This window comes from Caretta caretta, chromosome 6, assembly GCF_965140235.1.
Source record: "Caretta caretta isolate rCarCar2 chromosome 6, rCarCar1.hap1, whole genome shotgun sequence".
NCBI lineage: Eukaryota > Metazoa > Chordata > Testudines > Cheloniidae > Caretta > Caretta caretta.
In genome coordinates, this window is record NC_134211.1 from 77404293 (window position 1) to 77431981 (window position 27689).

Genomic DNA, 27689 nt, shown 5'->3' on the forward strand with positions numbered 1-27689 from the left:
GCCCACTTGGTGAAATATCTGGTTAAAAAACATCCTAATTAACAGAAATACTAACATAATTGTAGGAGTCCGTTTACTCCTAGGGGCATTCTGCGCCAAAAAAATTAAAATTCTGCTCACAATATTTTAAAATTCTGCAAATTTTATTTGTCAAAATAACACTACTAATCACACACACTTCAATTATTTTGGTAATTTATTTCAAAATACCTGTCGGCGAGTATGTCTGTAACAATAGACACACTCACAAATTCTCCCAGGAGTAGAAAGTTAAAGAAACCCCTATGACAACTCAGTCCCTGTTTTCTGCCCTCTTCCCCATACCTCCAGAGCCTAGCTGGGGGACCAGACACCCACAACCCCCCGCCCCCGCCGGAGCCCAGCCACGATGCCCCTACACCCAAACCCCCTTCCTCGTAGAGCGCAGCCACAGGGCCCCCTCTTGCCCAGATTCCACACATACACCCCGGAGCCCAGGCACCCACCACCCACCAGAGCCCAGCTGTGGCCGCCCCAGCCCAGACACCCATCTCTTCCCTTCTTCTCCCCACCCCTCCACAGCGGCCTCTAGTGGCAGCCAGCAGCACTGCAGCCGATTTCTGTGGGGAAAAGGAAATTCTGCATGCACAACACCAATTTCTGCAAAAGGGGCACTGAATTTACCTTGGAATATCTGTTGCAGGATTTTAGGCTATGATGAGCTTTTTGATGTATTAAGAGAGTGATGCCATAGCAAAATCTGCTGGTAATATTACCCCAATGTTAGTTGGTTGAACGGAGCATGTAGATATAGGGCTGAGAAATAATTCGATACCTCAAACAAAAGCTTGTTTTGCTGCCAACAAGGGAGTGGTGACTTTTGACTTAGTCTTAACAAGTAAGATAGAGAGGTGAGTGTCGGAGATCCATTGTTTAACAGTTGTTGCTGCTCAATTAGAATTGATATGTTAGCTGGTCAGCTGAGTGACAGTGAACTTTAAATGGCAGATGTCAAAACTATATGAGGAAAATGGTTAACAGCAGGCTAAATGTAAAAGAACATAGATTCAGCCCCAAATACATAGGTTTGTTTTCGCTTGCCAGTAACCACCAAGGATAGCTGGAAGCTCATGAGGCTGATTTTATGGGTGTCCCCTTAGAAGTAGTATTCCAACATTTAAAAAGACATCAATGAATGTTAAAGGTGTTCAACTCATCTTAATTTCTTTGGAAATCGCAGGTACTCGCCTCATCTCTGAATCAGAGCTAAATACAAATATTATTGATACCTTCCTTGATTTTTGTTTTGCATTCTTTCATAGTCTTCAAGCCACTGCAATCTCTCTAGTAAAAAAAAAAGGGGGGGGGGATTATGTTTGTCATAGTTCCAGCCCATAAAGGTTGATGTTTTTGAGGCAGTGGTAAGAAATGAACCATAACAGAGAGAGATAAGACATGCTCTTCCCCTCTCCCCAAGTCATGTCAACATTCAGCATCAGTTTGGCATGAAACTTTTTGCTGCAGGAGGCCAGTTTGCTTCTACAATTCTAAGTTGTTCTTAATACCTTTGGAAATGCAAATATTTTTTGGAAGATACAGTAGATGAGTTAATCTTAATTTATCTTTCTTTTTACCTTTTAGGTGACAACTGTAGACAGATTTCAAGGTCAACAAAATGATTATATTATCCTTTCATTAGTGCGAACCAAAGCTGTTGGTCATCTTAGGTATGTAAGAAAATAACTTCCCAAATACATTAAAATGCATTATTCACTTTACCAGAAATTCTGCTCTGGTAAAATTAGGCAAGGACTGTCCATATTACATGTACAAATTATGTAATAAATTGTAGTAACAAAGTTTAATGTGACTTATTGAAAGAAGCTCAAAACCAATTTCATATATAGCTGTCTGGTACCCACTTCACAGCCACTTTGCCCTTCACTATTGGGTTTTATCTAAATACTGTAATTTGTGCATATTATTGTAGGTACAGTGAACTTAATATTACCTTATTAAAATAGTAGGGAATGCAATGCTAGTTCAAGTAAAGGCTTGAAATAATCTTGAGAAAATGGTCTGTCTGGGCTTGATTTGTGTCTGAGAGGTGTTTGGCCTTTTTGACGTTCCCTTCTGATGTGCACGTTTTAGAATATCTGCACTTCAGCTGTGGAGGAAAAAAGAGCCTTTGGAGGAAAAAGATGGACACAGTTTTGTAGAAACGTCTTGTTACTGTATATGAACTCGAATGTAAACCTTTACTGTAAATACTAGAATAAACTTGAAAAAACTGAGAAAGATATTCCCTTATATCTACAGATTTCCTAATGCTGTATATGTCCTTTAATTATCTGTGGCTGTGAGATTAATGTTCTATGAAGACATTTCAGTGGCAATCAAAGCACTGTAGGTAGTAAAAAGACCATGATCTATTTGATGTTTTGTTTCCTGAAGGGATGTCAGACGTCTAGTGGTTGCTATGTCAAGAGCCCGGCTTGGGCTTTATATCTTTGCAAGAGTATCCCTGTTCCAGAACTGCTTTGAGCTAACTCCAGCTTTCAGCCAACTCACAGCTCGACCCCTTCAACTGCATATAATTCCCTCAGAGTATTTTCCAACGATCAGACAGGTAAGCACATCTGTTCTAAATTGTACTACATAGAATAGTGTGTTAGCAGTCCACTTTCTTCACTGGGTGCATAGTAAAAGAGACAGGATTGCAAAGCTTACTCTTTACAGACAAATGTCATTTGGATAATTATGGCCCAGGAATTTGCCATGTTGCACCAGCTGTCATTAATTGAATTGTTTGTATTTTAGTTATAGGCATAATTTCGTTCAGTTGTGCATGTTTTCTTATTGAGCTTTCTTGTGCAACACTGTGAATCTACAATATATTTTATTTTACATTAAACACTTCAGTACAATGAGTACAGTATGTTGTATATTTTGTTCCAGCTAAAACCACTACTAGGAGTCATATAAATTTTCTGAAATAAAAAAAGTGGCTTCTTAATAAGAGAAGTATACACTGAACATTTGACACAACATATTGAGAAGTATTGTTTGATCTGTTAATCATCACTGTCTTTTACTTGAATTCTTTTGTGTGATTGTGTCACATATATTGAATTGAGATATCTGGAATCTAATAGATGTGTTTTCCTGGAATGATAGGATAGAAGTTACAAATATAACAGTGGAATTTTAGTCTGTGCTTCTAGATTATAATGGTATTTGTTCCTCCTTTTGCAAGTGGCCACTTTGGTATCTTGGAATCAAGAGGTTAATGTTCCGAACCTGTAGGTTAATATTGCTACCGTAAATTAAATGAAACAGTTGATGCTGCATAGCAATGGGACTTTCAGCCCCTATGGCAATATGCTCATGTAAAAAAATAAAGGTGTTTCTAAGGTGACTATTTTTGTAATTTTTTTGCCTATGCCTTTACAAATTTTCCAAATCAAATGATGCATCTTTCTCTTGATGCATAGATAGATAACCTTCCATTACATTTATAGGAGCTGCATATCTAGACAAGAACCTAGTCCCCTTCCCTCCACACAGTCTTGTTTAAAATACATTTAATTTCACTTTAGTGCTTTTCCAGGTCTTCCCTAACATGGGAAAAGCACCTGTCTGAAGATCCATTGTGGTGTTTCTGTATTACTGAATGTTAACTGTTCTTATTTTTCCCCTAGAATGGAGAAAGACCTTCTCACCAAGTACATGTTATAAAGAACATGCCTCAGATGGCTAACTTTGTGTACAACATGTATATGCACATGATACAGAGTACACGCCACTACAGACAGGTAAGCAGGCTTATAAATTTTGGGAAGCATGCATTTAAAATGTAATTCACTGTAGAAAATAACCCATTCAAGGGATGCTTTTGAGATGGGTAGGCTAAAATTTGATGTACCTCCTCTTATCTTACATTGGTTTCCATAGTCCCTGTAGCTTTTTAGATCAGTGAGGCAGGGTGGAAGTGATTCCTTTTTTAATTAAAAAAGCTTCCTGCAACACAATCACTCAAAACTCCCTTTGTATTAGCAAATATATGAGTGTGATGGATAGAAACAAAATGGTGGTAAGGAATCAAATTTTATTGCTGGCAAGAGTTATTTGGAGGAAGGAGCAAGAACTGTTTTATGTTTAAAAAAAAAAACAAAACACAACCAACACTGATATATTATTCGGGTGTCTTCAAGTACAATAGTATCAATGCAGCAGTTACTGGGGTAACACAGCTGGAAGTTGTCCATCAGTGGACTAAAGAAGTTTAACATTTCTGAGCAGTGGCCTCTCTTCATACAAGAGTTATTTTTTAAAAACAAATTTGTGCTAGGTATGTGGGAGAAAGTGTAGAACAATGTATTGTGTAGTTAATGAGCTATTTAAAATATAACATGCAAGCTAAGCTTCCCCATATGAAGAACAGCTGGTGGAAAATGAAAGCTGAACAGCTTCAATCACTGGCAGACCAAAAAGACTCCAAATGTTTTTTTTTGATGAGCTGAAGACTGCATATGGCCCGCAGTGTAATGGTATCACCCCTGTATGGAATGCGGATGAGTCTCTGCTGAAGGAGGACTGTGGTCAAATTCTGAAAAGATGGCTGAACACTTTAATAAGGTTCTGAACTGTCCATACATTACAATCAGCATCAGCACTTGAAGATCTTGAAGAACTTTCAGTTCAAGACCAACTCTCAGTTCCACCGAACATATGTGAAGTACGGAAAGTTGTCAAGCAGGTGGTAAATGGTGAAGCAGTGGATCCAGCTGGTATTCCTGTGGAGATCTTCAAATATGGAGATCACGAGCTGATCAGGAACATCATTGACCTCTACTTAAGGTTTTAGGAAAGGGAGACTGTGCCACAGAAACTTACAGATTCCAACATTATTCACCTTTACAAAAGGAAAGGCAGATGTGTCTATTGATGATGTATCATTCAAGGTCATTGACAAATTCTGCTACCTAGGCAGTGTAGCTTCACCAAATGGAATGATTTGACGACAACATTAGGAAGTACATTGGGGCAGCCAGCAATGCCTTCGGTAAACTTTAGTGTTATCTTTGGAATGAACACGGTGCCAGACTGCAAACAAAAATTGATGTTTGCTGTGCAATCGTCATCACCAGATTCCTCTATGGCTGAGATATGTGGACTATCAATGCCACATAGAACACTTGGACCAATCCCACCTATGATGTCTACAGCAGATATTGGGAATTAAATGGCAAGATTTGGTTCCAAACACCAAAGCCCTTGAATGCTGCAACATCACAGGCATTGAAGCTTTTATAATGAGAGCGCAGCTAAGGTGCTGCAGTCATGTGGTCCATATAGCTGACAGAATACTGAAGATGGTCTTTTACAGAGAATGGCAGACTGGAACTCATTTTAGGGGCAGACCAAGAAAACATTACAAAGACTCTCTCAAGGCCTGTCTGTCAATGTTGACCAGGGAGCTCTTAGGTCCATGACAAGGCCCAATGGTGGTAGCTCTGCAACCTCAGAACGAAAAATTTTAAGAGCATGCTGATTGCTGCAGTTAAGGAGAGAGGTGTAATCTGCAAAGTTAAAAGCAGCACACATTCATCTACAATTGTCTTCACCTGTGGCACTTGCAGATGGGGCTGCAAGTCTGAAAATGGACTTTGGTCTCATCCCAGGATCCACAATAAGTGACTACCTCATCCATCAAACTCAGTGGAAGACCAATGTTTTTAAAAAGAAACAGTTGCAATAATAAAAATCTTCATTTTTAAAGGAAAATAGAATATACACATCATGTGGTATGGAGTTTGTCCCCTAGTTAGTTCTTCTCTTCCAATACCGCCACTCTCACCTGAGGCAGACCAGTCCACTCCTCTTCCCACCGCAGCCAGTTGTCTGGCTATCTCCACAACTATCCAAAACCTATGTAAGTGCGTCTTTCTTTCTCTTGCTATGTGGTGGTGATGATGTGGTTCTGCAGTTCCATATGGTAGGTAGAGATGGTTCATCATTTATGCAAAGAGTCAGGGATAGGGTTTGCTAGCAGATAATTTTGCAGAAGGGTCCAAGTATTGATTAGCAGCCAACACAGCAATCATCAGTGGGCACTAATTTATGCAAACACATGTCTCTGCCTCTTTTTCCCCTTCTTATCCCTTCCTTCCTCATTTGTCAGTTTATTCACCTGCTGCTTATTGTCTAAATTGTAGTTTGTGAGCTCTCTGGGGCGGGAACAGTCTTTGTGGTGATTTGTATAGTGGGTTCTTGATCATTGATTAGGGTCCTACAGCAGTTGAAATAATAAAAATAATCATTAAGTAGTGCTCATGCTAGAAACAGTTGTGTGTGGCATCAGGCACTAAAGATGATATTTTGCACTTGCATAGCTCTTTGCACCTAAGAATGTAAAAGAACTTACAGATGCTTTCATAATTTTGCTAGCATTTAACTAAAGTAACTCCACACTTAAAGTCCTCCCAGTTAACGTTTCGCTATTAGGTTGCTGACCTATTAGAGAACATACTCCTTTAAAGTCCTGCAATGTTCCCTTATAATACTGCTTGGCTCCCCCCGCTCCGCCCACCCGGCGTTCTTGCCGGTGCCCGGGTCAGGGCACGGGGGCTTGCTCCGTTCTGCCCACCCGGTGTTCCTGCCGGGAAGTGGGGCTGGGGCGTGGGGGCTTGCTCCGCCCACCCAGTGGTCCTGCTGGCAAGTGGGAAAACCCCTGACCCCGCTACGCCCCTGCCTCAACCAAGCTTCACAATCATCATTGGTGAGTACAGTATTAAATTGTTTAAAATTACTTAAAACTTATACTGTATATATCTGTGTGTGTGTGTGTGTGTGTGTGTATAATATATATCTCTGTGTGTGTGTATATATATATATACACATACATAGACACACGTGTGTGTATATGTCTTTTGTCTGGTGAAATTTTTTTTCCTGGAACCTAACCCCCCCCATCCCCGTTTACATTAATTCTTATGGGGAAATTGGATTCTCCTGACATCATTTCGCTTAAAGTTGCATTTTGCAAGAACACATGACTAGGACGTTAAGTGAGGAGTTGCTGTACCATTGCTAGCATCTAAAACTAGCTCCTTAATAGCCACACTAGCAGTGCAACTAGTTGTTTCCTACTGTGACAATGAGTCACGCTCTCCCTGCAGGAAAAAATGGAGCCAAAAACTGGGAGGAAATGCAGATATTAGAAAGCATTGTAATGTGTTTTCCATAATCCATTTTAGTACAAGAGGTTACTTTTGATTTTATAGTAATCCATTCTTACAAAAAAGAAATGTCAGTAATCACACGGGAGGCAAAATGGGACCAGGTGCATCATAGGAGTCCCAGTTTATATCTGCCTTCACAGGAAGCATATCTTTAGTAAGGATAAAAGAATCTCAGTTTGAGAAATTAATCTTTTTCACATGTCCATAATTGGTATTCACCATACATTATAAAGACCCATATGGTAACTTCTAAGTTCATAAGATTATTTCTCTACCTTCATAATTAGCCATAATAACAGCTACATAGATCTCATCATCGTTGTCATAAACACGTAATAGCAATGTCAGCTAATTGTAGATAAGATTTCACTGTAATTAAATATATAATTTATAGTGTGAAGGAAAACTCCCTTTAGGCAAACACAACTAAACAATGCTCTTTTGGAGCTGTCTGAACTTTGAGTTCATTAAAACCATTCTCAGTATTACCAGAAAGTGCCCATCATGTAGCTGAATCATACATTCACATCTCTCCTCAACCTGGAGTTGTGCCCAGCACTAGCAATCTTTTTCAGCTGATCGTATCTTCAGTCTTCTCTGCCAGGTATCCATAGTGCTGTTATCCATACTACTGCTCTTAATGCTTTGTACGTACTTAGTGCCTTCCCACCTGAGGACAAAAACACTTTGCATATATTAAATAATCTTCACAATACTGCTGTGATGGAATATGGGGTATCTAAGGATTGCTCTATCAACTACTCAGACTTACTGTTCTAAGTTCTTTGTTTTGGATAAAAATCACACAAGTGTAGAGAGCCTGTACAACACGTTCCACACCTTTTAATCTGTGTGATAGCGTTTCCCTGGAAGGGGCATTGTGCTAGCTACATATAGGCTACAAATAGGATGGTACAGAGAGTTGTTGAAGACAGACCTGGAAAAGGATTTCTGGATCAGATCTCAAGAATACCCAGTGGTTGTAAATGTCTGAGCGAAGGTTTGTGAAGGAGCTGTGCTTCCTGTTTCAAGCCATACGTGGAGTAGGAAGAAGGCATAGCGCAGCCCACTGATGTTCCTTAGAATCATAGAAATGCAGGACTGAAAGGGACCTTAATAGGTCCAGTGCACTACACTGAGGCAGGACTGCACATAATCTAGACCATCCCTTACAGGTGTTTGTCTAACTTGCTCTTAAAAAACCTCCAATGATGGAGATTCCACAACTTAGGTAATTTGGTTCTAGGTAATTTGTTCCAATGTTTAACTACCCAGACAGGTAGCAAGTTTTTCCTAATGTCTAACCTAAATCTCCCTTGCTGCAATTTAAGCCCATTACTTCTTGTCCTGTCCTCAGAGGTTAAGAGGAACAATTTATCACCTTCCCCTTTTTAACAACCTTTTACGTACTTGAAGAATTATTGTGTCTTCCCCCCTCAGCTTTCTCTTCTGCAGACTAAATAAACCCAATTTTTTCAATCTTTCATCGTAGGTTAAGTTTTCTAGGCCTCGAATAATTTTTGTTGCTCTTCTCTGGACTTTCTCCAGATTGTCCACTTCTTTCCTGAAGTGTGGTGCCCAGAACTAGATGCAGTAGTCCAGTTGAGGCTGCCTCAGTGCTGAGTAAAGTGGAAGTGTATCTTGCTTACAACACTCGTGCTAATACAGGGGTCTCAAACACACGGGCCGCATGCGGCCCCTGGAGTTATTTCGGTGGCCCGCCATAGGCGCTGCTAAGCTCCCCTCCCCGAGTGCGCTGTGTCCCCGCTCCTCTGCCTAGCTCCCAGCGTTTCCTGCCACCAAACAGCTGTTCGGCAGTGCTTAGAACTTTCCAGGAGGGGCGCTCAGGGGAGGAGGCGGAGAGGAGGCAGGGCCGGGGCAGGGATTTGGGGAAGGGGTTGGAATAGGGGCAGGGAGGGAGCGGGGTAGGAGCAGGGGCTCATGGACTAGACGAGCAATCTGAGGAATGAAGTTCAGCATGTATGATTCTTTGCTGTGAGTAGTTGGGAAGAATGTTTGTTAAAAGTGGCAAAGTATTTTATATGAATAGTTACTTTAAAAAGTTCCTACCATTACAGCTGTGTTGATAGACTGTTAGTGTAGATCATCATCAATGTTACCGACCACATAAGGAATAGTTACAGGTGTTTATATTTTATTAAAACCCTTCTTCGTATTACAGTTTTTAAAAAGTTAATACATTGACTTTTAATAGCATACTATATTACTCTTCATTTTTTTTTGTTTTTGACTATACTTTTGTATCGTTGTATGAAAAGGTTTTAGTGATGCGGCCCTTGGGCCAATGTACTAGTCCTTATGTGTTCCTCGTGGTGATCTGAGTTTCAGATCCATGTGCTAATACATCCCAGAATGATGTTTTGTTTTTTTGTGACAATATTACATTGTTGGCTCATATTTAGGTTGATCCACTATAACTTTCAGTTCCTTTTCTGCAGTATTCCTTCTTAAGCAGTCATTTCCCATTTTGTGTTTTTGTAGTTCTTTATTCCTTAAGTGAGGTACTTTGCATTTGTCATTGTTGAATTTCATCCTCTTTATTTCAGACCATATCTCCAATTTGTCAAGATCATTTTGAATTCTAACCTTGTCCTCCAGAGTGCTTGCAGCCCCTCCTTCCTTGGTATCATCAGCAAAGTTTATAAGTGTAATCTATGCAAGTCATTTATGAAGATACTGAATAGAAGTGGACTCAGAACAGATCTCTGTGGGAGCCACTTGATATGCCCTTGCAGCTCATTTAAGAGCCATTGATAACTACTCTCTGAGTACAGTTTTCCAACCCGTAGTGCACCCATCTTATAATAGGTTCTTCTAGGCTATATTTATCTTGTTTGTTTATGAGAAAGTCATGTGAGACAAAAGCCTTACTAAAGTAGAGAAATATGACATCTACTGCTTTCCTCTATACACAAGGCTTGTTGCCCTGTAAAAGAAATATATTAGGTTGGCTTGATATGATTTGTTCTTGAGAAATCCATGTTGACTGTTACCATCACCTTATTTTCTTCTATGTGCTTACAAATTGATAGTTTGATTGTTTGCTGCATTATCTTTCTGGGTGCTAAAGTTAAGGTGACTGGTCTATGATTCCCTGGGTTTTCCATCTAGTTTCACAGCTGGTGTCAGCTGTGCTGGGGGTTGGGGGGGAAATGGGATTTGCTCTTCCCCTGTAAGGAGTGGCCAGGGCTAAGGCAGAACCTCCCCCAGCTGCAGGAAGCTACGCACACCTCTCCTCCCCCCATTTTCTGTTTCTTGTGGCTGAGGAGCAATGGGGAAGGGGCCATTGTATGTATGGAAAGCTGCTCCCCTGTCCACCCAACCCCCCTGCATCCAGACTCCGCCATACCCAGACCCTCCCGATGAGCCTCACTGCCCCACACCCAGAAACCCCACACCCAAACTGCACCCTGCCAAGCCCCACCATTCCCTGCACCCAGACCTCCCTGCCAAGCTCCACCCCCCTGCATCCAGACCCCCGCTGAGCCGCTCCACTCAAACCCCCACCCGCGGGACCCCGAACCCCCCTGCACCCAGACCCCCCGCCGAGCACCATCCCCCTCACATCCACATGCCCCCGCTGAGTCCCAACTATCTTCACTTGGACCCCCCTGCAGAGTTCTATTCATCCTGCACCCAGAAACCCCCAGTGAGCTCCTGTGTATCCAGATTGCCCCCCACCACACACACACACACACACACCCGGATGCCCCCCACCAAGCCACCCACACTCCAGTTGCCCCACACGGAACCTTCTAACCCCGCACCTGGATCCCCCCACACTTAGCCACTCCACACTTGGATTCAGCCAGGCTGAACCTGCCTGCCCCACACTTGGATTGGGGGCCAGGGCTGGGCATACATGCAGAACTGTGTCCCTCCCGCTCGCTATCTTGGTGCTCCTGGTGCAGAAGCGCCAGGTCCCTGGGGTGTTTCTGGGGCAGGCCAGGCCTTTGCGCCGGGTCAGGATCGACTGCAGGTTCACCGCGGAGTCCATGTCCCGAGGGTGGGGGAGGAGTTGGCGGAGGCTGCAGGGTGATCTCCTACCTCCGTGCAGCCAGCGTGCTGTGCTCCCCACTGCCATGCTGGAGCCTCCACATTTATTTATTGACAAATAAAATATGCAGCATTTTAAAATATTTTGCACAGAATGTTTGTGTTTGGTGCACAATTCCCTCAGGAATACTTATTCTCCTGTTTATAGATAGGTACTATACTGGCCCTTTTCCAGTCCTCTGGTGTATCTCTCATCCTCTACGAGTTCTCAGAGATAATCACTTAGTGGCTCAGAAATCTCAGCCTGTTCCTTAAGTGTTCTAGGATATATTTTATCAGGCCCTGCTGACTAGAAGACATCTAAGTAATTCGTAACGTGTTCTTTCCTATTTTAGCCTTAGATCCTACCCCATTTACAATGATGTTCACTATGTTAGTCGTCCAATTACTGCTAACTTTTTTGGTGAAAACTGAAGCAAAAAAATACATTTAAGACTTTGGCCATCACTACCTTTTCTGTCATTGTCTTTCCTTCCTCATTTAATAATGGGCCTAACCCTGTCCTTGGGCATCCTCTTGCTTCTCATATATTTGTAAAATGCTTTCTTGTTACCCTTTATATCCTTAGCTAGTTTAACCTATTTTTGTGCCTTGGCCTTCCTAATTTTGTCCCTACATGCTTGTGTTGTTTTTTTATATTCATCCTTTGTAATTGGACCTAGTTTCCACTTCTTGCAGAGGACCCTTTTGAGTTTCAAGTCACTTAAGATCTCCTGTTTAAGCCAGGGTGGCTTCCTACCATAGTTCCTATTTTTCCTATGCATTGGTATAGTTTACTCTTGTGCCCTTAATAATGTCTCTAAAAAACTGTTAACTCTCTTGAACTGTTCTTTCCCTTAGACTTGCTTCCAGTGGGATCTTACTGACCAATTCACTGAGTTTGACATTTGCCTTCTTGAAGTCCAATTTCTGTATTCTACTGTTTTGCCTCCTACCATTCCTTAGAATCATGAACTCTGTCATTACATGATTGCTTTCACCGAGCTGCCTTTCACCTTCAGATTCTCGGTTCCTCCCTGTTTGTCAGAATCAAATCCAGAATAGCTTCTCCCCTAGTCACTTTCTCCACCTTCTGTAATAAAAAGTTGTCTCCGGTATATTCCAAGAACTTGCTGGATAATCTGTGCTCTGCTATATTGTTTCCCCAACAGATGCCTGGGTAGTTGAAGTCCCCCATCACCACCAAGTACTGTGTTTTGGATGATTTTGTTATTTAAAAAATGTGTAATCCACCTTTTCTTCCTACTTAGGTTGTCTATAGTAGACCCCTCCATGACATCACCTTTGGTTTTTTACCCCTTTTATCCTTACCTGGGTGTTTGAGTGAATTCCACTACCCCCAATTTACTAGGTGTGAATTTTCCCCCTTCTTTTATAAGATTTAGTTAATCTGGAAAGAAGCATGAACTGGTAAGACATGAGTATATGCTAAATTCATTTTCATTCATATCTCTATAGGGGTTTCATTAATTGTTCCCTAATGTTCAGAAACAGTAAATACTTTTGAATGTAAGGGAGAAAGACATTTATGACTTTGGTGGTTAGTGTTTCTGATTTTATGCACAAATGATTAAAGGTATTTAGGTCTTAGATCTAAAGTGAGCAATTAGAGCTAAAACAGAAATTGGTATACAAGTCATCATAAAACCTGAAGTTGTGTTTGTTGAATAATCCTCCTCTTACATTAGCAGGATTTATTGCCCCCACCCGCCCTGGTTGAAGAAAGTGAAACAGTTCAACAGGAAGCAGAAGTGGAAGTTGAAACCAAGAGCACACCAGTGGAGAGTGAAGAGACAGTGAAGGAAGAGGGAGAGACGGTGAAAGAAGAGGGAGAGCATCGGAAAATGCCAGAGCATCCAGGAAGAGATAGTGATAGTGAAGACAGTGAAGCTGAGACTGAGACTGAAAAGTGATCTTTACCCTCAATATGTTTTGGGCACCGACTGGAGATGGTGACAGAGCAAAAATAAGTTGGACCTTATTAATAGCTGGCTGTGTAATGCGACCTGTTCCGCATATTTTTCACTGAATATTTCAGTCAACAAATTTAATGAATGGTAAATAGTGTTAAATATTAATGGGTACTGAATTCTTATCAGTATCAATGCTTTGTAGTTATTCATCTCAAGTGATAAGTGCTTTTCTTTCATGACTCATTTAGTAAAAATGTTTTTATACTTGTTTTTAATGATTTAGATAGAAAAAGTAGAAATTTTTAATATGTTCACTGATTCAACCATCAAACTTCTGGTGATTTTAAGTAATTATCTTCAGGCCCACTTCACATTCACTTTCCCTAACGCTTACATATAAAGTGTACAGTGGAGAGGTTCGGAACCAAACTGCCTATGCTTCTATGCAGAGATGTGGGTGTGGGCCCTAATTCAGCAAGATACTTAAGCATGTGCCTAAAGTTAGACATATGAGTCGTGCCATTGACTTCCAGGGGAGTTAAATACAGACTTAAGTGCTTTGCTGAACTGGGGCTTTGAGAGCAGCATAAGACCATGTGCTAGCTGTGCTCGTTTCATTGCTGCCTTCTGTTACTGTTCCTAGTATGTTGTCATAGGCAATAGAAAAACTTTCATCTTTATTTTAAGAGACAGTAATTGCCCATGATAAAGTAACATTGAGTAAAGGTGAAGGTTGTTTTCCACCCATAGGAACTGGGTCTGCAAAACATCAAACATGTATTGAGACAGTGCTTGAGTGGATTTTCTGGGGTAACTTCCAAACGTGCATCCTTCATAAGCTCCTAGGGAGTAAAAGGTTTTCCGCTGATTCGGCATCAGCGTCTGCCAACTTGGCAAGTGATTCAATGAAACACACGCTTCTTTCCTAGTAGATTTGCAGACAAAGCAGTAAGCATAGGACCATCCTTCATATTCTTTGCTGGCAAAGGAAAGATATTCAGTTGTGAAATTGCCAACAAGAGTTCCTCACAAAATATAGACAAGAGAATCATTCATACTAATGAAGCTTAAAACATTAAGTTTTCTTAATATCTTTATAGTAAAATGAGAATCAAATGTAAAGAAATACAATTAGAAGCAAAACTTGAACACACACACACTGCCAACATGATGTATGAGGAGAACCCCACCCCCATCATCTTCATTAAAATGAATCTCCCTTCCCATGTCTCCACTATTGCACGTCACCATATCTAGCGAGCTGCTACGTTTGTTTTCTGAACTCTCAGCCAAACCAGCAAATGAATCACTTGTGAAACGTGTGTGTGTGTGTGTCTCCATCCATCACTTTTACCAGAAAATTTAAAAAGAACCTGTGCATTTTTTTTCTATCTGCTAGTGGAGGGGTGAATGGTGCAGAGTTAAATATATGGGTGATACAGTTTCATAAACTAACATGCATATGTTTAATCAGGGATGAATAGTACAAGGCCTTCGAGCAACATGTGACCAGCTCAGCTGAGGGTCATCTCTGCTTTCCAACCTATTTTCTATAAATATTTGAGTGTCTGACAATCTATCTTGGTTCTTTTAAAAAAAAAAAAAAAAAAAAAATTGGAGCGGGAGCATGCGGTACTTGTACATAATTAATGAAGCAACTGAAGGGGGGGGTTCTCTAAAATAGGTAGTTGAATATTGTAGCCTGGTCTATAGATTAGGAATAAGAATTTACAGTTATCACTTTGAGAGTTGACAGGTTCTTGTCCCAAGATCAGGCCCAGTATTATTAAAATTATTATATAGTTGGGAAATTATGTGCACAGATGCAACATTCACACTATAGGAATGCTTATATTTACAAATTTATTAATACATTTAGCAAAGTCACAAACACTCTAACTCAATAAGATAGATAGAGATAATACAGCAAGTACATCTGAACATCCATACTCTCACCATCCCTTGCAGAACAACCTGAAATGTTAGCCATCATCTTCCTCATCACCATCACCTTCCTCATCTTCACCAGTGGTCATCATTCTGGCCTCTCCCAAGGTCTGCATCTCCCTCTCCTACTGCCCTGGGATGCTCCTTTTATAATATGTTATGCTGTCACCATGTCTATTCATTAGGGGTTTTCCCCCTCTTCCTTATTTCTATTTCCTCCCCTTACCAATGTTAAGGTGTCCTTTTTTTAATAGGTTAATATATTTGATTTCATGTCATTATCATATATGTTAATTTGTTGCTCTGGCACTCTTGCAGTTGGATGTTCTGTCCAAAACTTTCCAGAAGCTGGTGTTAGCTCGTATTTCTATGGTTGGCTGATGTCATTATAGACAAAATTCCCCATTACATTCTACTTCCTGTTCTCCAAAATTTATGGGTTTCCTAAGTTTATCTATGCCAAAGTTTGTAGGCGTCAAGCCTTATGCTAACTGCTAAAGCCAGTGTCTTACAGTTTACAAGCCTCTAGGTTCCTTGAATTACTGCTGAATATAATAAAGCAGAGTATAATGAAAATCAGAGAATATAATAGAGGTAAACTGGCCCACTGGGCGACAATATGGAGTCAGGAACTATCTCAGTAACAAGAGTACAGAGCCTGACTGCCTACAGCAACTGGAGAAGATGTAGAAGGAATAAAGGAATGAGAAGATACTTTTGAATGTATTTGCAGGCCCCCTGGCTATTTCCGCATGCCCACCCCACACGCTGATGCGCACACAGTCTATGTTGAGCTGTGCTACATGTGCAGACCCGTCTCCAGGAGACTTGGCTCCCCAGTGCAGGTGAAGCAATTTGTAATTGTTCTGCTGTGTCCAGAGCCCTGCTAGACCCAGAGAGTATGGGTGTAGATTTGCTCCTAAAATGGTGGGGAGAGTTGTGAAGGGGATTGCCACTGGAAGGGAACAGAGATAGTTTAGTACAAATAGCAAACATTTGAATTACTGCTTTACTGCATCCTCATTTCCCAAAGGCTGGGGCATGCCTCCCTGGGGGTTTGAGGAACTAACAAGGTAAGGAGTGGGAGGGGAGAAGAGTTAAAGGTCTATAAACTTAGGGTATGTCTTCACTTAAAATGCTGAAGCAGTCCTGCTGTAGTGCTTCAGTATAGATGTTATCTACACCGACAGGAGAGGTTCTCCCATCTACATAGGTAATCCACTTCACTGAGAGGTGGTAGCTAGGTCAACGGTTAGGTCGGTATACCAATGTACATTTCTAATGTAGGGAGAGTGTGATAGGCTTCATTTTATTGAAAGGGGAGGGGATCAAATTTCTGAAGTTTGGGAGAATGGATAGTTTACTGAATGGTTGGAAAGCTTTGGCTTTTTGAATCCTTTCATTCAAAGCCAACAGTCTTCATGATTTAAATATATTGAAATCTTTCCTCCAAAAATGCATATAGTTACTGTTGATCTTTTTTCTCATATGAAAATATAACACAAGTTCAAGTCCGTAATTTAGGTCTTGGTGCCTTGTTTTTGAAAGACAGTATTTTCTTGGGATTTAACATCTCCTTTTAGTGTTTGCAGTGTTGTGCTAATGAATGAGAGAGAGATAATGAAATTGAATAATATATTTTCATTGTCCCAAGTTGACTGAAATGCAAACTGTAAATAAGCACTTTTTACAAAACCCTAAGAGCTATAGATGTTCCCATTTTTTAATGCCTTCCTTGCAGATGTACCATGGCAGGACATTTGTAAGGTAGCCATGTGGTCTTCTGTCCACATCTTTTCCACTCATGATGCCATCGCCCCAGGAGCGGATGTGGCAGTTGGCCATGCCATTCTACAGACTGTGACTTCTTGCGTGTCTTCGCACCCACCTCCGTGCTGAACACTGCTCTCTAGTCTCCCATGTCTGGAATCCATATAGGGACCAGCACTCGAAGAAGAAGAAGGGGAGGTTGCTTACTGTAACTGGAGGTTCTTTGAAATGTGTGGTCCTTATTTGGATTCCAATACCCTCCCTCCATCCCCTCTTAAAGCCTAAGACGCACCACACGGCCGAAACACGTGAGAGTCAATGGATACTACTACAAACAGGTTCGGCGCATGGCGCGCATGCACGCCGCCTTTGGAATCCAAATAGGGACCATACATCTCGAAGAACCTCCAGTTACAGTAAGCAACCTCCCCATCCTATTGAACAATATTACACTGTGTTTTCTAAAGTGAGACCTACCACATACATTTGGGATGCTGAGTTGGATAGGGAGAGAGAGGTCCTTAAAAAATCATCCCCTTTAGCTGAGGACACATACAAGAATACTGAAACAAGAGTATTGGGAGAATGCTTTGTTGCCAAGGAGTCTTCCTTTTGGACATGTATTGGCTACTGTTTGGAAATATGAATGGATATTGCCCGGTCAGTGTTTTTATTCACCATATTTAAGAGTGTGTGAGCTTGAACAGAATCTATTTATATAACACTGCATAAAATAACCTTAAACCTTGATATTGGTGAAGTATCTATACCCTTTAGTGAGTGGTCCAGAATAACCACCCTGAGAAATGAAAGGACCTGGTTGAGACAAAGACCCCTCTGAATGGTAAAAGTTTGTGTTCATTTTGCACGTTGGAAACTCTTTTTTTAGGAAGCCTTTTCAAGTGTCTAAGGCCCAGATTCTCAGTGGTATTTAGGCACCTGATTGCCATTGAAATCAATACAAGCTAAATATGTTTTGAGGATCTGAGCCCCAGTCTCATTTGTAAGTCACTTTTAAAATGAAATTTTTGTAACAAGTATTTTTGAAAAAGAATGGCTTAGGTTAGCAAGGATGTATGTTGGAAATTATTACTATCTTTCATGACTCTGGAATTGCTTATAAATGAGGAGAATGTGCCTATGCTCAGTGCCCCGCCTATAGAGAAAACCTTTACTGCAAAAAAAGATTGACTTCCAGTTTTATTAGCTCAGTTGTCTTGGTGTGCACCCTAAAGTAGAACATTACATACATACCTTGTGGGGACTGTTAAAGTCATTCCTTAGCATGAGAATTCTACTGACAAGAGTGAGTGTGATGTGCATCTATCTAGATTTGTCTATTGCTCTAATCACTATAGCATTTAAGCATGTAACAAGGAAAAATTAGGACTAGGAGTGGGTGGGACACGTGGGGCTCCGCTAGATCTTTGGCCAAAACAGAAATCTCTAAGGGGCTGCTTCAGCCAATGTAATTTAGTAGATAGAGGTGGTCAGCTCAGGATCAGAGGAAAGAGAGGTGTCTTAGAGAGAACTTTTTCCCAGCTGCATTGTATGTAAGCTTGGCTCAGTTGAGGACTAAGCCCTTAGTATCTGCCATGCTGCTTCAGTTTGCATTTTTGAAAACTGTCACATCCTGTCATAGAAATCAATGAGCCAGTATAACCTGAAGGAAGTACAAGGCTCAGATTAAAGTATCCTGTGCCCTGCCTTCTCCCCTCCAGTTTAGAAGTGAAACTGAGCTGACTTGGTGCCCCTAGCCTGACTATCCATTCCCATCACTCCTGGACTCCTTAGGCTCATTCATAGGTACCAAATGATCCAAACATAATTCAGATTCTGTTAATGTATGTTCCCATTCGCAAGCTGATTTAATCCCCACTGAGCACAGAGGCTTCTAATGCAGTAGGTCCTAATCTCTCGCATGCATACAGCTCAGACTTCAGTAGTGGGCCAGCTGTCCTAAATTGCTCCCTACTCCCACAGCGTTCACCCACTGGCATTCTATCAGCCTGCACTATGTAATGAGAGGCGGCATCGAGGACAGCTGCTGTTGCTGACTTATCACTCAGTCCTGTACACAGTGCCCTGCTATAAAATTCTGAGCTGAATCAAGATTTACTGATGACTCTAGGAAATGTGTGGCTCCTTATTGTATGAAATAAATTATATATTCTCTTTGTCTACATATATACACGTATATTTATGGGAAGACAGGTTATAACTCCAGAGTTAAAGTTTGAAGCAAGCTTCTCTTATAAACCCAAACTTAATACACCCATCTAATTTCATCAATATGAAATAAATCCATCTGACGTACATTACGCATCTTACCTAAATTCTGTCCTTATTTTGGACAGTTTGTTTCAATTTGTTTCAATTTCAAAAGTTGTTGTAGTGGGATTCTGGAAATCTGAGGGCTTGGTATATGAGGAGCTTTCAATTATGATAATATTTTCTAATGCTGATTTTTTTCTCTGAAAGAGGTTTGCCCTGCAAATTACAATTTTATTTTGTTTTGGTGGCCTTGCTCCAAATTGGTGCTTTTTAATGTTTTAGGAAAGTTGTGAGAGGGAATTACAAAGATATAGAGCTGATACAAGTAACTATTGCTGTGGTGCAATTGTACCTGGTAATATATGTTCGCAGTAAAAATGTATACATTATAAATACACTATTCGTGGCCTGGGTGACATGAGCAGAGGCCTGGAGGAGAGATCCAGAGCTCAGGGACTCCACTGGGGAAGAAGAGGAGAATATGGGAGGAGAGAGCATCTCTGATCTAAACTCAAGTGCACCACGGGGAGAGGAGACCATTCTAAATCCAATCCCCTTAGCCCCTGGCTCTCCCCATTAGTGCAAAATTCACAGGCAGGCAAATTTAATTGTTTAAAGTAGAACTGTCAATTAGTTGCAGTTAACTTGAGCAATTAACACAAAACAAATTAACTAGATTTTTAAAAGATCTCCATTAATTGCAGTTTTACTAGCTGTTAATAAAATACCAATTTTAATTTATTAAGTATTTTGGATGTTTTTCTACATTTTCAAATGTATTGGTTTCAATTACAACACAGAATACAAAGTATTTATTATTTTGATTACAAATAGTTGCACTGTAAAAAAAAAAGAAATAGTATTTTTCAATTCACCTCAGACAAGTACTGAAGTGCAATCTCTTTCTTGTAAAAGTGCAACTTACAAGTGTAGAATTATATTTTTTACACAACTTCACTCAAAAACAAAACAATTGTAAAACTTTAGAGCCTACAAGTCCACTAGTCCTACTTCTTGTTCAGCCAATCTCTAAGACAAACAAGTTTGTTTACATTTACAGGAGATAATGCTGTCTGCTTCTTATTTGCAATGTCACCTGAAAGTGAGAGGAGGCGTTGCAAGGTATTTACATGCCAGATATGCTAAACGTTCATATGCCCCTTCGTGTTTTGACCTCCATTCCAGAGGACATGCTTCCATGCTGAATTTAAATTGCTATTCTATTATTATTAACTGTACAATTAAAACTGTGATTAATCACAACTTTTTTTTTTAATCTCACGATTAATTGCGATTATTTTTTTAATCGTTTGACAGCCCTAGTTTAAAGTTTAATTTCCCAGGTTGCACCATCTGAGCTGCTGTTTTGTATGAGGGACTGTGCTATTGTGGGCAACTGGAGCTGGAAGGCAGTGTGCAGAGAGCAGTGATTGAAGGCATTAGACCTGAGGAGGGGAGGCATTATATGAGGAGTTGTCTTACAAGCAGAGTGTGTGACAGAGATGTAAGTATATGTGCCTGGGTGTTGTTTTGTAGTCAGGATTAACACCCTTTTGCAACCTTTCCACCTTAAAAAACTTTAACAAAGTTTTTTTAAGGGAATCGTCAATGCAACCACAAAAAAATAAATTCTGGGGGGAAGACAACGTTGAGTCATTTTGTTCATCTCCAAGTTGCGCGGGGCAAGGATCTGGCTTCACAGATGAGCTCAGTTCCCATCCTCCCAAAAGTCCCCCAGCAGCACCATGTTGTTCCACCTTTATGTGTATCTGAAAGTCTATATGTGCAGTTTTGTATGGCTGTGTCTGTCCATATGTGTGTCTGTGTAAAGCACGTCCCCGCAGTGTCCTCCCTGTAGTGTTCAAGCATCTTTCTGTGTCACATCACCCACAGCACTGTGTATTCCCCTTTGGTCTCTGTTCAATCTCCCCAGCAGGCCATCTCTGTCTCCCTCCCAGCCAGACCTTTCTTCTTTAACAGGGAAGGGGGTGCTTGTCCCGTCCCATGCCATGTGCTACAGTCCTTTGGGGAGAGGACTGGAGGAGGCAAGCAGGTCTCTTCTCTCTGGCTCCTCCTGCTGTCTGAAGTGATATTGTCTATAAGTTAGGGAACTGAGCCTTTCATCTCTACTCCTCAACTGTCAAGTGGTGCTGAGACAGCTGCTGCCGCACACAGCGGCATTTGGGAAGTTAGAAATGGTCTCCCTTTCCCTTTCTTGCCTCCCTGCTGTCACCGATGCATATTTGCAGGGGGGAAAAACATTGCAGCTCCCCCACCCACACCTGAAACTTATAGGGGAAATTTCCACCTTAACCTCTCCCAGCGGTTGTGCCTGTGGAACAAATATATGTGTAACATACACTACCAATTTGAAGTGACCAGTATCTTTAAAAAAGTCTCTTCTCCAATTTTTGCTGAAGAGGGGCTTTCTGTAGTTTGATTAGTCTCCACCTAAAGCCAAAAACCCTAAGAATAATATGCAAAATAATCAGTGAGGTTACAATAAAATGAGACATGGTTCACTAATCAAATCTGTAAAAGCTGATGGCTGCGTCTCTGCCTCTTTTGTAACGCATGCCTCTCATGTGCCTGTTTCTCCCTGTCTGCTGACTTCTCTCCATCCTCTTCTCTTTGGCAGCTTTGTGTTGGGCACAAAATATCCTTTTAGCTCCTGCACTCTTACCCATCTCCTCTTTTTCTTTAGATCACCTTAATTAAATGCCATAACTGACCTCCACCTTGAAAACCCAGTTTAAATCTGTGTCTTCAGCTTCTGGTGGTAGGATGTAGTTCATTAGAGTAAGTCTAAGAAGTATGATGAATAGGAGAGGGATTACTTTACATGGACAGTACAAATCTGTCACCTACAATGCTTGGCCAACTCAAACTTTCAAAGGCAATCTCTAAATTAGTGACAGTGTGTGTCTGTCTGTCTGTGTGTGTGTTTAAAGCATGTCCCCTCAGTGTCCTCCCTGAGTTCAAAGGTCAGTTCCTAGTTATGCAACTGACTTGCTTTTGACCTTTGGCCTCACATCAATTTCTGTCTGTTAAAATGCAGATAAAGGGAAGCTTAATTTAGTAGGTTCTTTAAAGCACATTGAGATCTGTGGGTGAAATATGCTATCAAAATGCAAAGTGTTATTAATATTACAGAATTTAAACGTGACCGGGAATTGTATGTGCATAAAGGCCCAACCCAACAAAACATTTAATCACAGGCTTAATATTAAGATCCCAAGTAATTGCATTCAAGTCAATGGGGACAACTCCGGTTCTTAAAGTTAAGAACGTGCCAAAGTGCTTTGCTGGCTCAGCACCTAAATCAGGTATGTAGGCATAGTCTGTGGTTTTTTACGTGTAAGGAGAATAAAGAACTATGTGGTTAGGGACAAAATCCAGTGATAGTGAATGGATGCCCCTCAGGCTGCAGAGAAATGAATAGTAGAACACTTCAAGGGGTCAGTACTGATATCAGTATTATTTAATGTACTAATAATTTGAAGGAGGACATGGACAGCAGGTTGATGAGGGTTGCTGGAGACTCTAGGTTATTTAATTTAGTAAAAGCTATGAAGAATGATGAGGAGCTCCAGATAGATTTAAACACATTGGGGAACTGGTTAAGTGTATGGCAGATGATCTTTAACTTGGATAAACATAAAGTAACACAAATTGCCAAAGATGGACTCTGATTTTATAGGATTTTCTCAGGACAAAAGCTTACGAGTCAATGGACTAAGGAGACAGCTCAGTGAATATATCTGTATAGCTACTGAATAGGATGAGGGAAAGCATGGAGCCTTGAAGGATCCTGCATGTGAGAGTCCTGGAGAGTGAGGAACAGTTGTCCTCAGAAAGACCTGAGCAATTTCAGCCTTGTAGATAGAATGGCAGAATTAGGTTGTCGACCATTTCACATGCCATGGTGACTCCAAAACATTGAGTAGCTATGTGCTTCCTCTCCTGCTTCCTCCCCCCCCTCCCCCCCCGCCCCAAACTATGGGCATTTACCAGAGTGACAAGGGCTGTCTCTCCACCATGTCCTGGCATGAAGCCTTATTGGGATGGATGTTGGCAACAGAGAGGCTAGTTACAGCCTATTTTTAGTTAACTTCTCAATTAACTTGCTTAAGAAAGAGAGATTGGAAACTGAGCAGTAATTTGTGAGATTGCTGGCACTGCGTGCTTATCTATTCAGAGTAAAGGTTAGCCTCATGAAGCTCTAAAAGACAAAAATGTTTTGCTATAATTGGAAGTTATGGAGCTGTTCAGGGAAGATGCGGTTGGAGGAGAGCTAATGGAAAAGGACTCTCTGCTTCCTGCGCAGGTTAACTCCAAAATTAGAAATATATCTGCAATATGTCCACGTCAAGGATGCTGTGAAAGCCATAACTATGAATTTCGTGACTTCTGTACATTTAATCATAATGCAATCATAATATTGCATTAATATAGTTTACAGTGAAAATTTTATTAATGAAAATAAAAATTCAGTGGCAATTGATGATAATTTGTGATTGTAATTGCACAAGAGATGGCAATATAAGATTCAGATTACCATGTATATATCTTGAATGTAGGATGTAGAATTTAAATATCTGTGATCCAAGCCAAAGCCTGTAACTGGCATGCAGCTGGGCTACCTGCTGGAATCTTTTTGGGTGGTGGAATGAAGAAATATTCTTTCTTTGAGCTATCCAAGAATGAGAAAAGTCACCTGCAAAATTTCTTATGATATGACAAATACCTTTTATTTACTGTAAGGTAATCCAAAATAGCAAATTGAGGTGTAAAATGAAAGTGTCTCACCAACTACAGAAATGCTGTCATATTTGTCTTTTCCCAACAAAAGAAAAAGGTTAAAAAAAAAATCTGAACTATATTAGAGGAATTTGGAAATATTTAAAGTGAATGTGTGACTGATACAAACACAGCAACAGTCCATTGGGGATTTTGGAGCACTGATTTTTTTCCCCTCTCTAGTTACGCTACTTCCATCATGTGGCCTTCTCCAAACTATTGTTGTTTCCATTGGCAGGGCCGGCTCCAGGCACCAGCATTCCAAGCAGGTGCTTGGGGCGGCAATCAGAAAGGGGCGGCAGAGTTTCCGTGGCTGCAATTCTGTTCCGCCAGCCGCGGCAGCAATTCGGCAGCGACAGGTTTTTTCACTGCTTGTAGTGGCAAAAATGGTAGAGCCGGCCCTGTCAATTGGGCACTACTAATGTCAGGACTGTGTCTATCACACTGCAGCAAAACCTTTCTGGATCTGAGCCCTGCTCAGAAATACCTAGCACTGAAGAACCCAGACTATCACATAGGACATGTAAGCCAACAGATCCTTTCCAGTCCTTGACCAAGCTCCCTGTTGTCACATAGAATCCCACCCATATATTTATTAAAATCCATCTTAGGCTCCCTATGGATGTTTCCATCTTCTCCTCTCCCTGAGGTAGAAAAGAGAGGATGTTTACTGAACTGAAATGCTGCTGCCAGAGCCATCCCTGAAGACTGTAGGCCAGATCCTCAGTTCTGAACAATCCCCCTTATGCTGCTCTGCAGCATGGGAGATCTAACGCTACCATAACAAGGCAGCTGGGATTTTCCCCTTTTTCAGCAGAATCTCTGGCTGGCATGGCAAGCTTTACACAACTCTGTCATGACCCTTTGGACACAGGGGAGCTCTAGCTGCATAATGGTGTTTCCAGACGGCCAGCATAGAGTTCTAGATTTCAAGGCCAGATAGGACCATTGTGATCATCTAGTCTGACCTCCTGTATTACACAGGCCAGAGAACTTCCCTGAAGTAACTCCATCTGGACTAGAGCATAAGCTAAACCAATCTTGATTTTAAAATTGCCCGTGATGGCAAACCCATCACAGCTGCTGGTAAATTATTCTAATAGTTAATTATCCTCACTGTTAAAATGTTATGACTGTAGCCTTTTACTTTATTTAAGGTTAATTATACTTCAGTGGGTTTGGCTCTGGTGGCTATAGTTTTAAGTTCAACAGAGTTACCTCTGTTTTATATTTAAAGTTCATAGGAACACATGAAACCATAGGAAAACAACACATACAACTACAAGAGCATTTATTTGTTAGTGAAATTTTATTAAAATTACTGACAAAGCTATAAATGTTACAGCATATACAATTACTAAAGATAAATATAATGGACCAGTTATAACTACAGACATACTTACATTTTTCTAGATGGCCCTTTTATGGTGCTGCTGGGAGACTTTGACCCTTAACATGGGAGTGGTTCCTGCTGGAGTTTTCCCTAGGAAGCTCAATTTTTCTGTTTTGAGCAACCTTTTTTATACTGTGAGTTTGTCTATACCTACATTCTCCGCATGTACATAAAAGTGTCAACCTTCTTTTTCTTATTGGTTTGTGTCCCCTGAAAACACAAGGGACCCCGAATTCTATAGGCTGGGTAGGTTTTTGTTAACATTGATGTACCACCTTTATTCTGTGGTTATTGTATGTGTTAGAGACAATATTTTGTTGTCACAGCATTTTATAACTTAATTTAATCTTTCCAGCTATACTTTTGCAATATTACCAGTTGGTACCTCTTTTCCATTATCTTTTGGGTTATTTCTCGATCATTGACTTGTGCTATTATTTTTTGTCTCCAAAGCCCAAAATAGCTAAGGTAAGGTCTTGCAGGCCTTGGCCTATGGATTTTTGTGTTTCAGCTTGCCTTACTTATGTCTACCACATAGTTCCTTTTAAATACTGATCAATCTTATACTTTTATAATCCTACAAATTACTCTAATTAACATAGTGTTTATATGTCATATAACATATTGATTAATCATAACATCACATGATAAATGGATACTAAACTAAAATCATTGGCCACATTCCCCACCTTGACAGGGTGTGTTATCTTGTTGTTAAGCAACAATTAGATAAGAGCCCTGTTACATACATATGACAGTAATGATTAATACAATAGCACATAAGAAATTTAATTGATGTAATGTTTCAGTATTACATGTAATTTAAATTTATGCTTGTCATAAATATAAAGGGAAGGGTAAATACCTTTAAAATCCCTCCTGGCCAGAGGAAAAACCCTTTCACCTGTAAAGGGTTAAGAAGCTAGGATAACCTCGCTTGCACCTGACCAAAATGAACAATGAGGAGACAAGATACTTTCAAAGCTGGAGAGGGGGAGAAACAAAGGTTCTCTCTGTCTGTGTGATGCTTTTGCCGGGAACAGAAAAGGAATGGAGTCTTAGAACTTAGTAAGTAATCTAGTTAGATATGCATTAGATTCTGTTTTGTTTAAATGGCTGATAAAATAAGCTGTGCTGAATGGAATGTATATTCCTGTTTTTGTGTCTTTTTGTAACTTAAGGTTTTGCCCACAGGGATTCTCTATGTTTTGAATCTGATTACCCTGTAAGGTATTTACCATCCTGATTTTACAGAGGTGATTCTTTTACTTTTTTTCTTCAATTAAAGTTCTTCTTTTAAGAACCTGATTGCTTTTTCGTTGTTCTTAAGATCCAAGGGCTTGGGTCTGTGTTCACCTATGCAAATTGGTGAGGGTTTTTATCAAGCCTTCCCCAGGAAAAGGGGTGTAGGGTTTGGGGAGGATTTGGGGGGGGATGTTTCCAAGCGGGCTCTTTCCCTGTTATATATTTGTTAGACGCTTGGTGGTGGCAGCGATAAAGTCCAAGGGCAAAAGGTAAAATAGTTTGTACCTTGGGGAAGTTTTAACCTAAGCTGGTAAAAATAAGCTTAGAGGGTTTTCATGCAGGTCCCCACATCTGTACCCTAGAGTTCAGAGTGGGGAAGGAACCTTGACAATGCCTAAAGATTATATGTAACTTAACTCTGTTTGCATGCCATTCTTTTATATTATTAGGGATTGTTTTTTGGGGGTTTTTTTAGGTATTTTTGCACGGGGGGAGCAATTGCTCCTCTGCATTGTGGTACATAATTACAATTATATGGAGCTTTTGGGACTTGATGTGGACTTACACTTTGCATTTTTTATAAGTATTAACTTCCTTGTGTACTTTTTTTTATATTAGCTTTGGCTTCTGCTGCGGCTGTGACAGTTGACAACAAGGGAAAGGAAACGGGCTGAGTTATATGCGGCAGGGGTTAACGCTTCTTGTGCGTAGTGATTTAAGTTTTCCTTCCATGTGACATAGGGCTAGGATGGTGCACATAGTAAGGATACTGTGACCAATAATTCATCCTTTTCATTCAGTTTTCATTTCTTTAGGTGTACTATCTTGTGAACTGCCACTATTTAAAATTTTAACACTTGCTTGATTTACTTTATTCATGTTACTAATTTTAATTAAATGTGAGTCTTCTTTCTTTTAACAATTGTTTTAGTTGTAAGGTTAGTGGTGGTATATATGCATGAAAAACTGGAGTACTTTGTTTAGTTAAATCCTGATAATTAGGGTTACTTAGAATAACAGTTTTATTTTTATTTTTTAAAGTGTGCA

General features: G+C 40.5%; 1 protein-coding gene across 2 annotated transcripts in view; it reads left to right on the forward strand.

Moving 5' to 3' along the window:
* The window catches only part of AQR (aquarius intron-binding spliceosomal factor), a 123760-nt gene extending 97060 nt beyond the window's left edge, over positions 1-26700 (forward strand). Inside the window, exons 32-35 of one of the 2 annotated variants that reach the window (XM_048852358.2) lie at positions 1621-1706; positions 2434-2608; positions 3681-3794; positions 12992-26700. In XM_048852358.2, coding sequence (XP_048708315.2) covers positions 1621-1706; positions 2434-2608; positions 3681-3794; positions 12992-13213 — 597 coding nt within the window. In that variant the 3' untranslated portion in view covers positions 13214-26700. Of the gene's footprint in view, positions 1-1620; positions 1707-2433; positions 2609-3680; positions 3795-12988 lie in introns of both variants that reach the window. The other variant, XM_048852357.2, reaches the window with a different exon arrangement.
* The last annotated feature ends 989 nt before the right edge of the window (positions 26701-27689 follow it).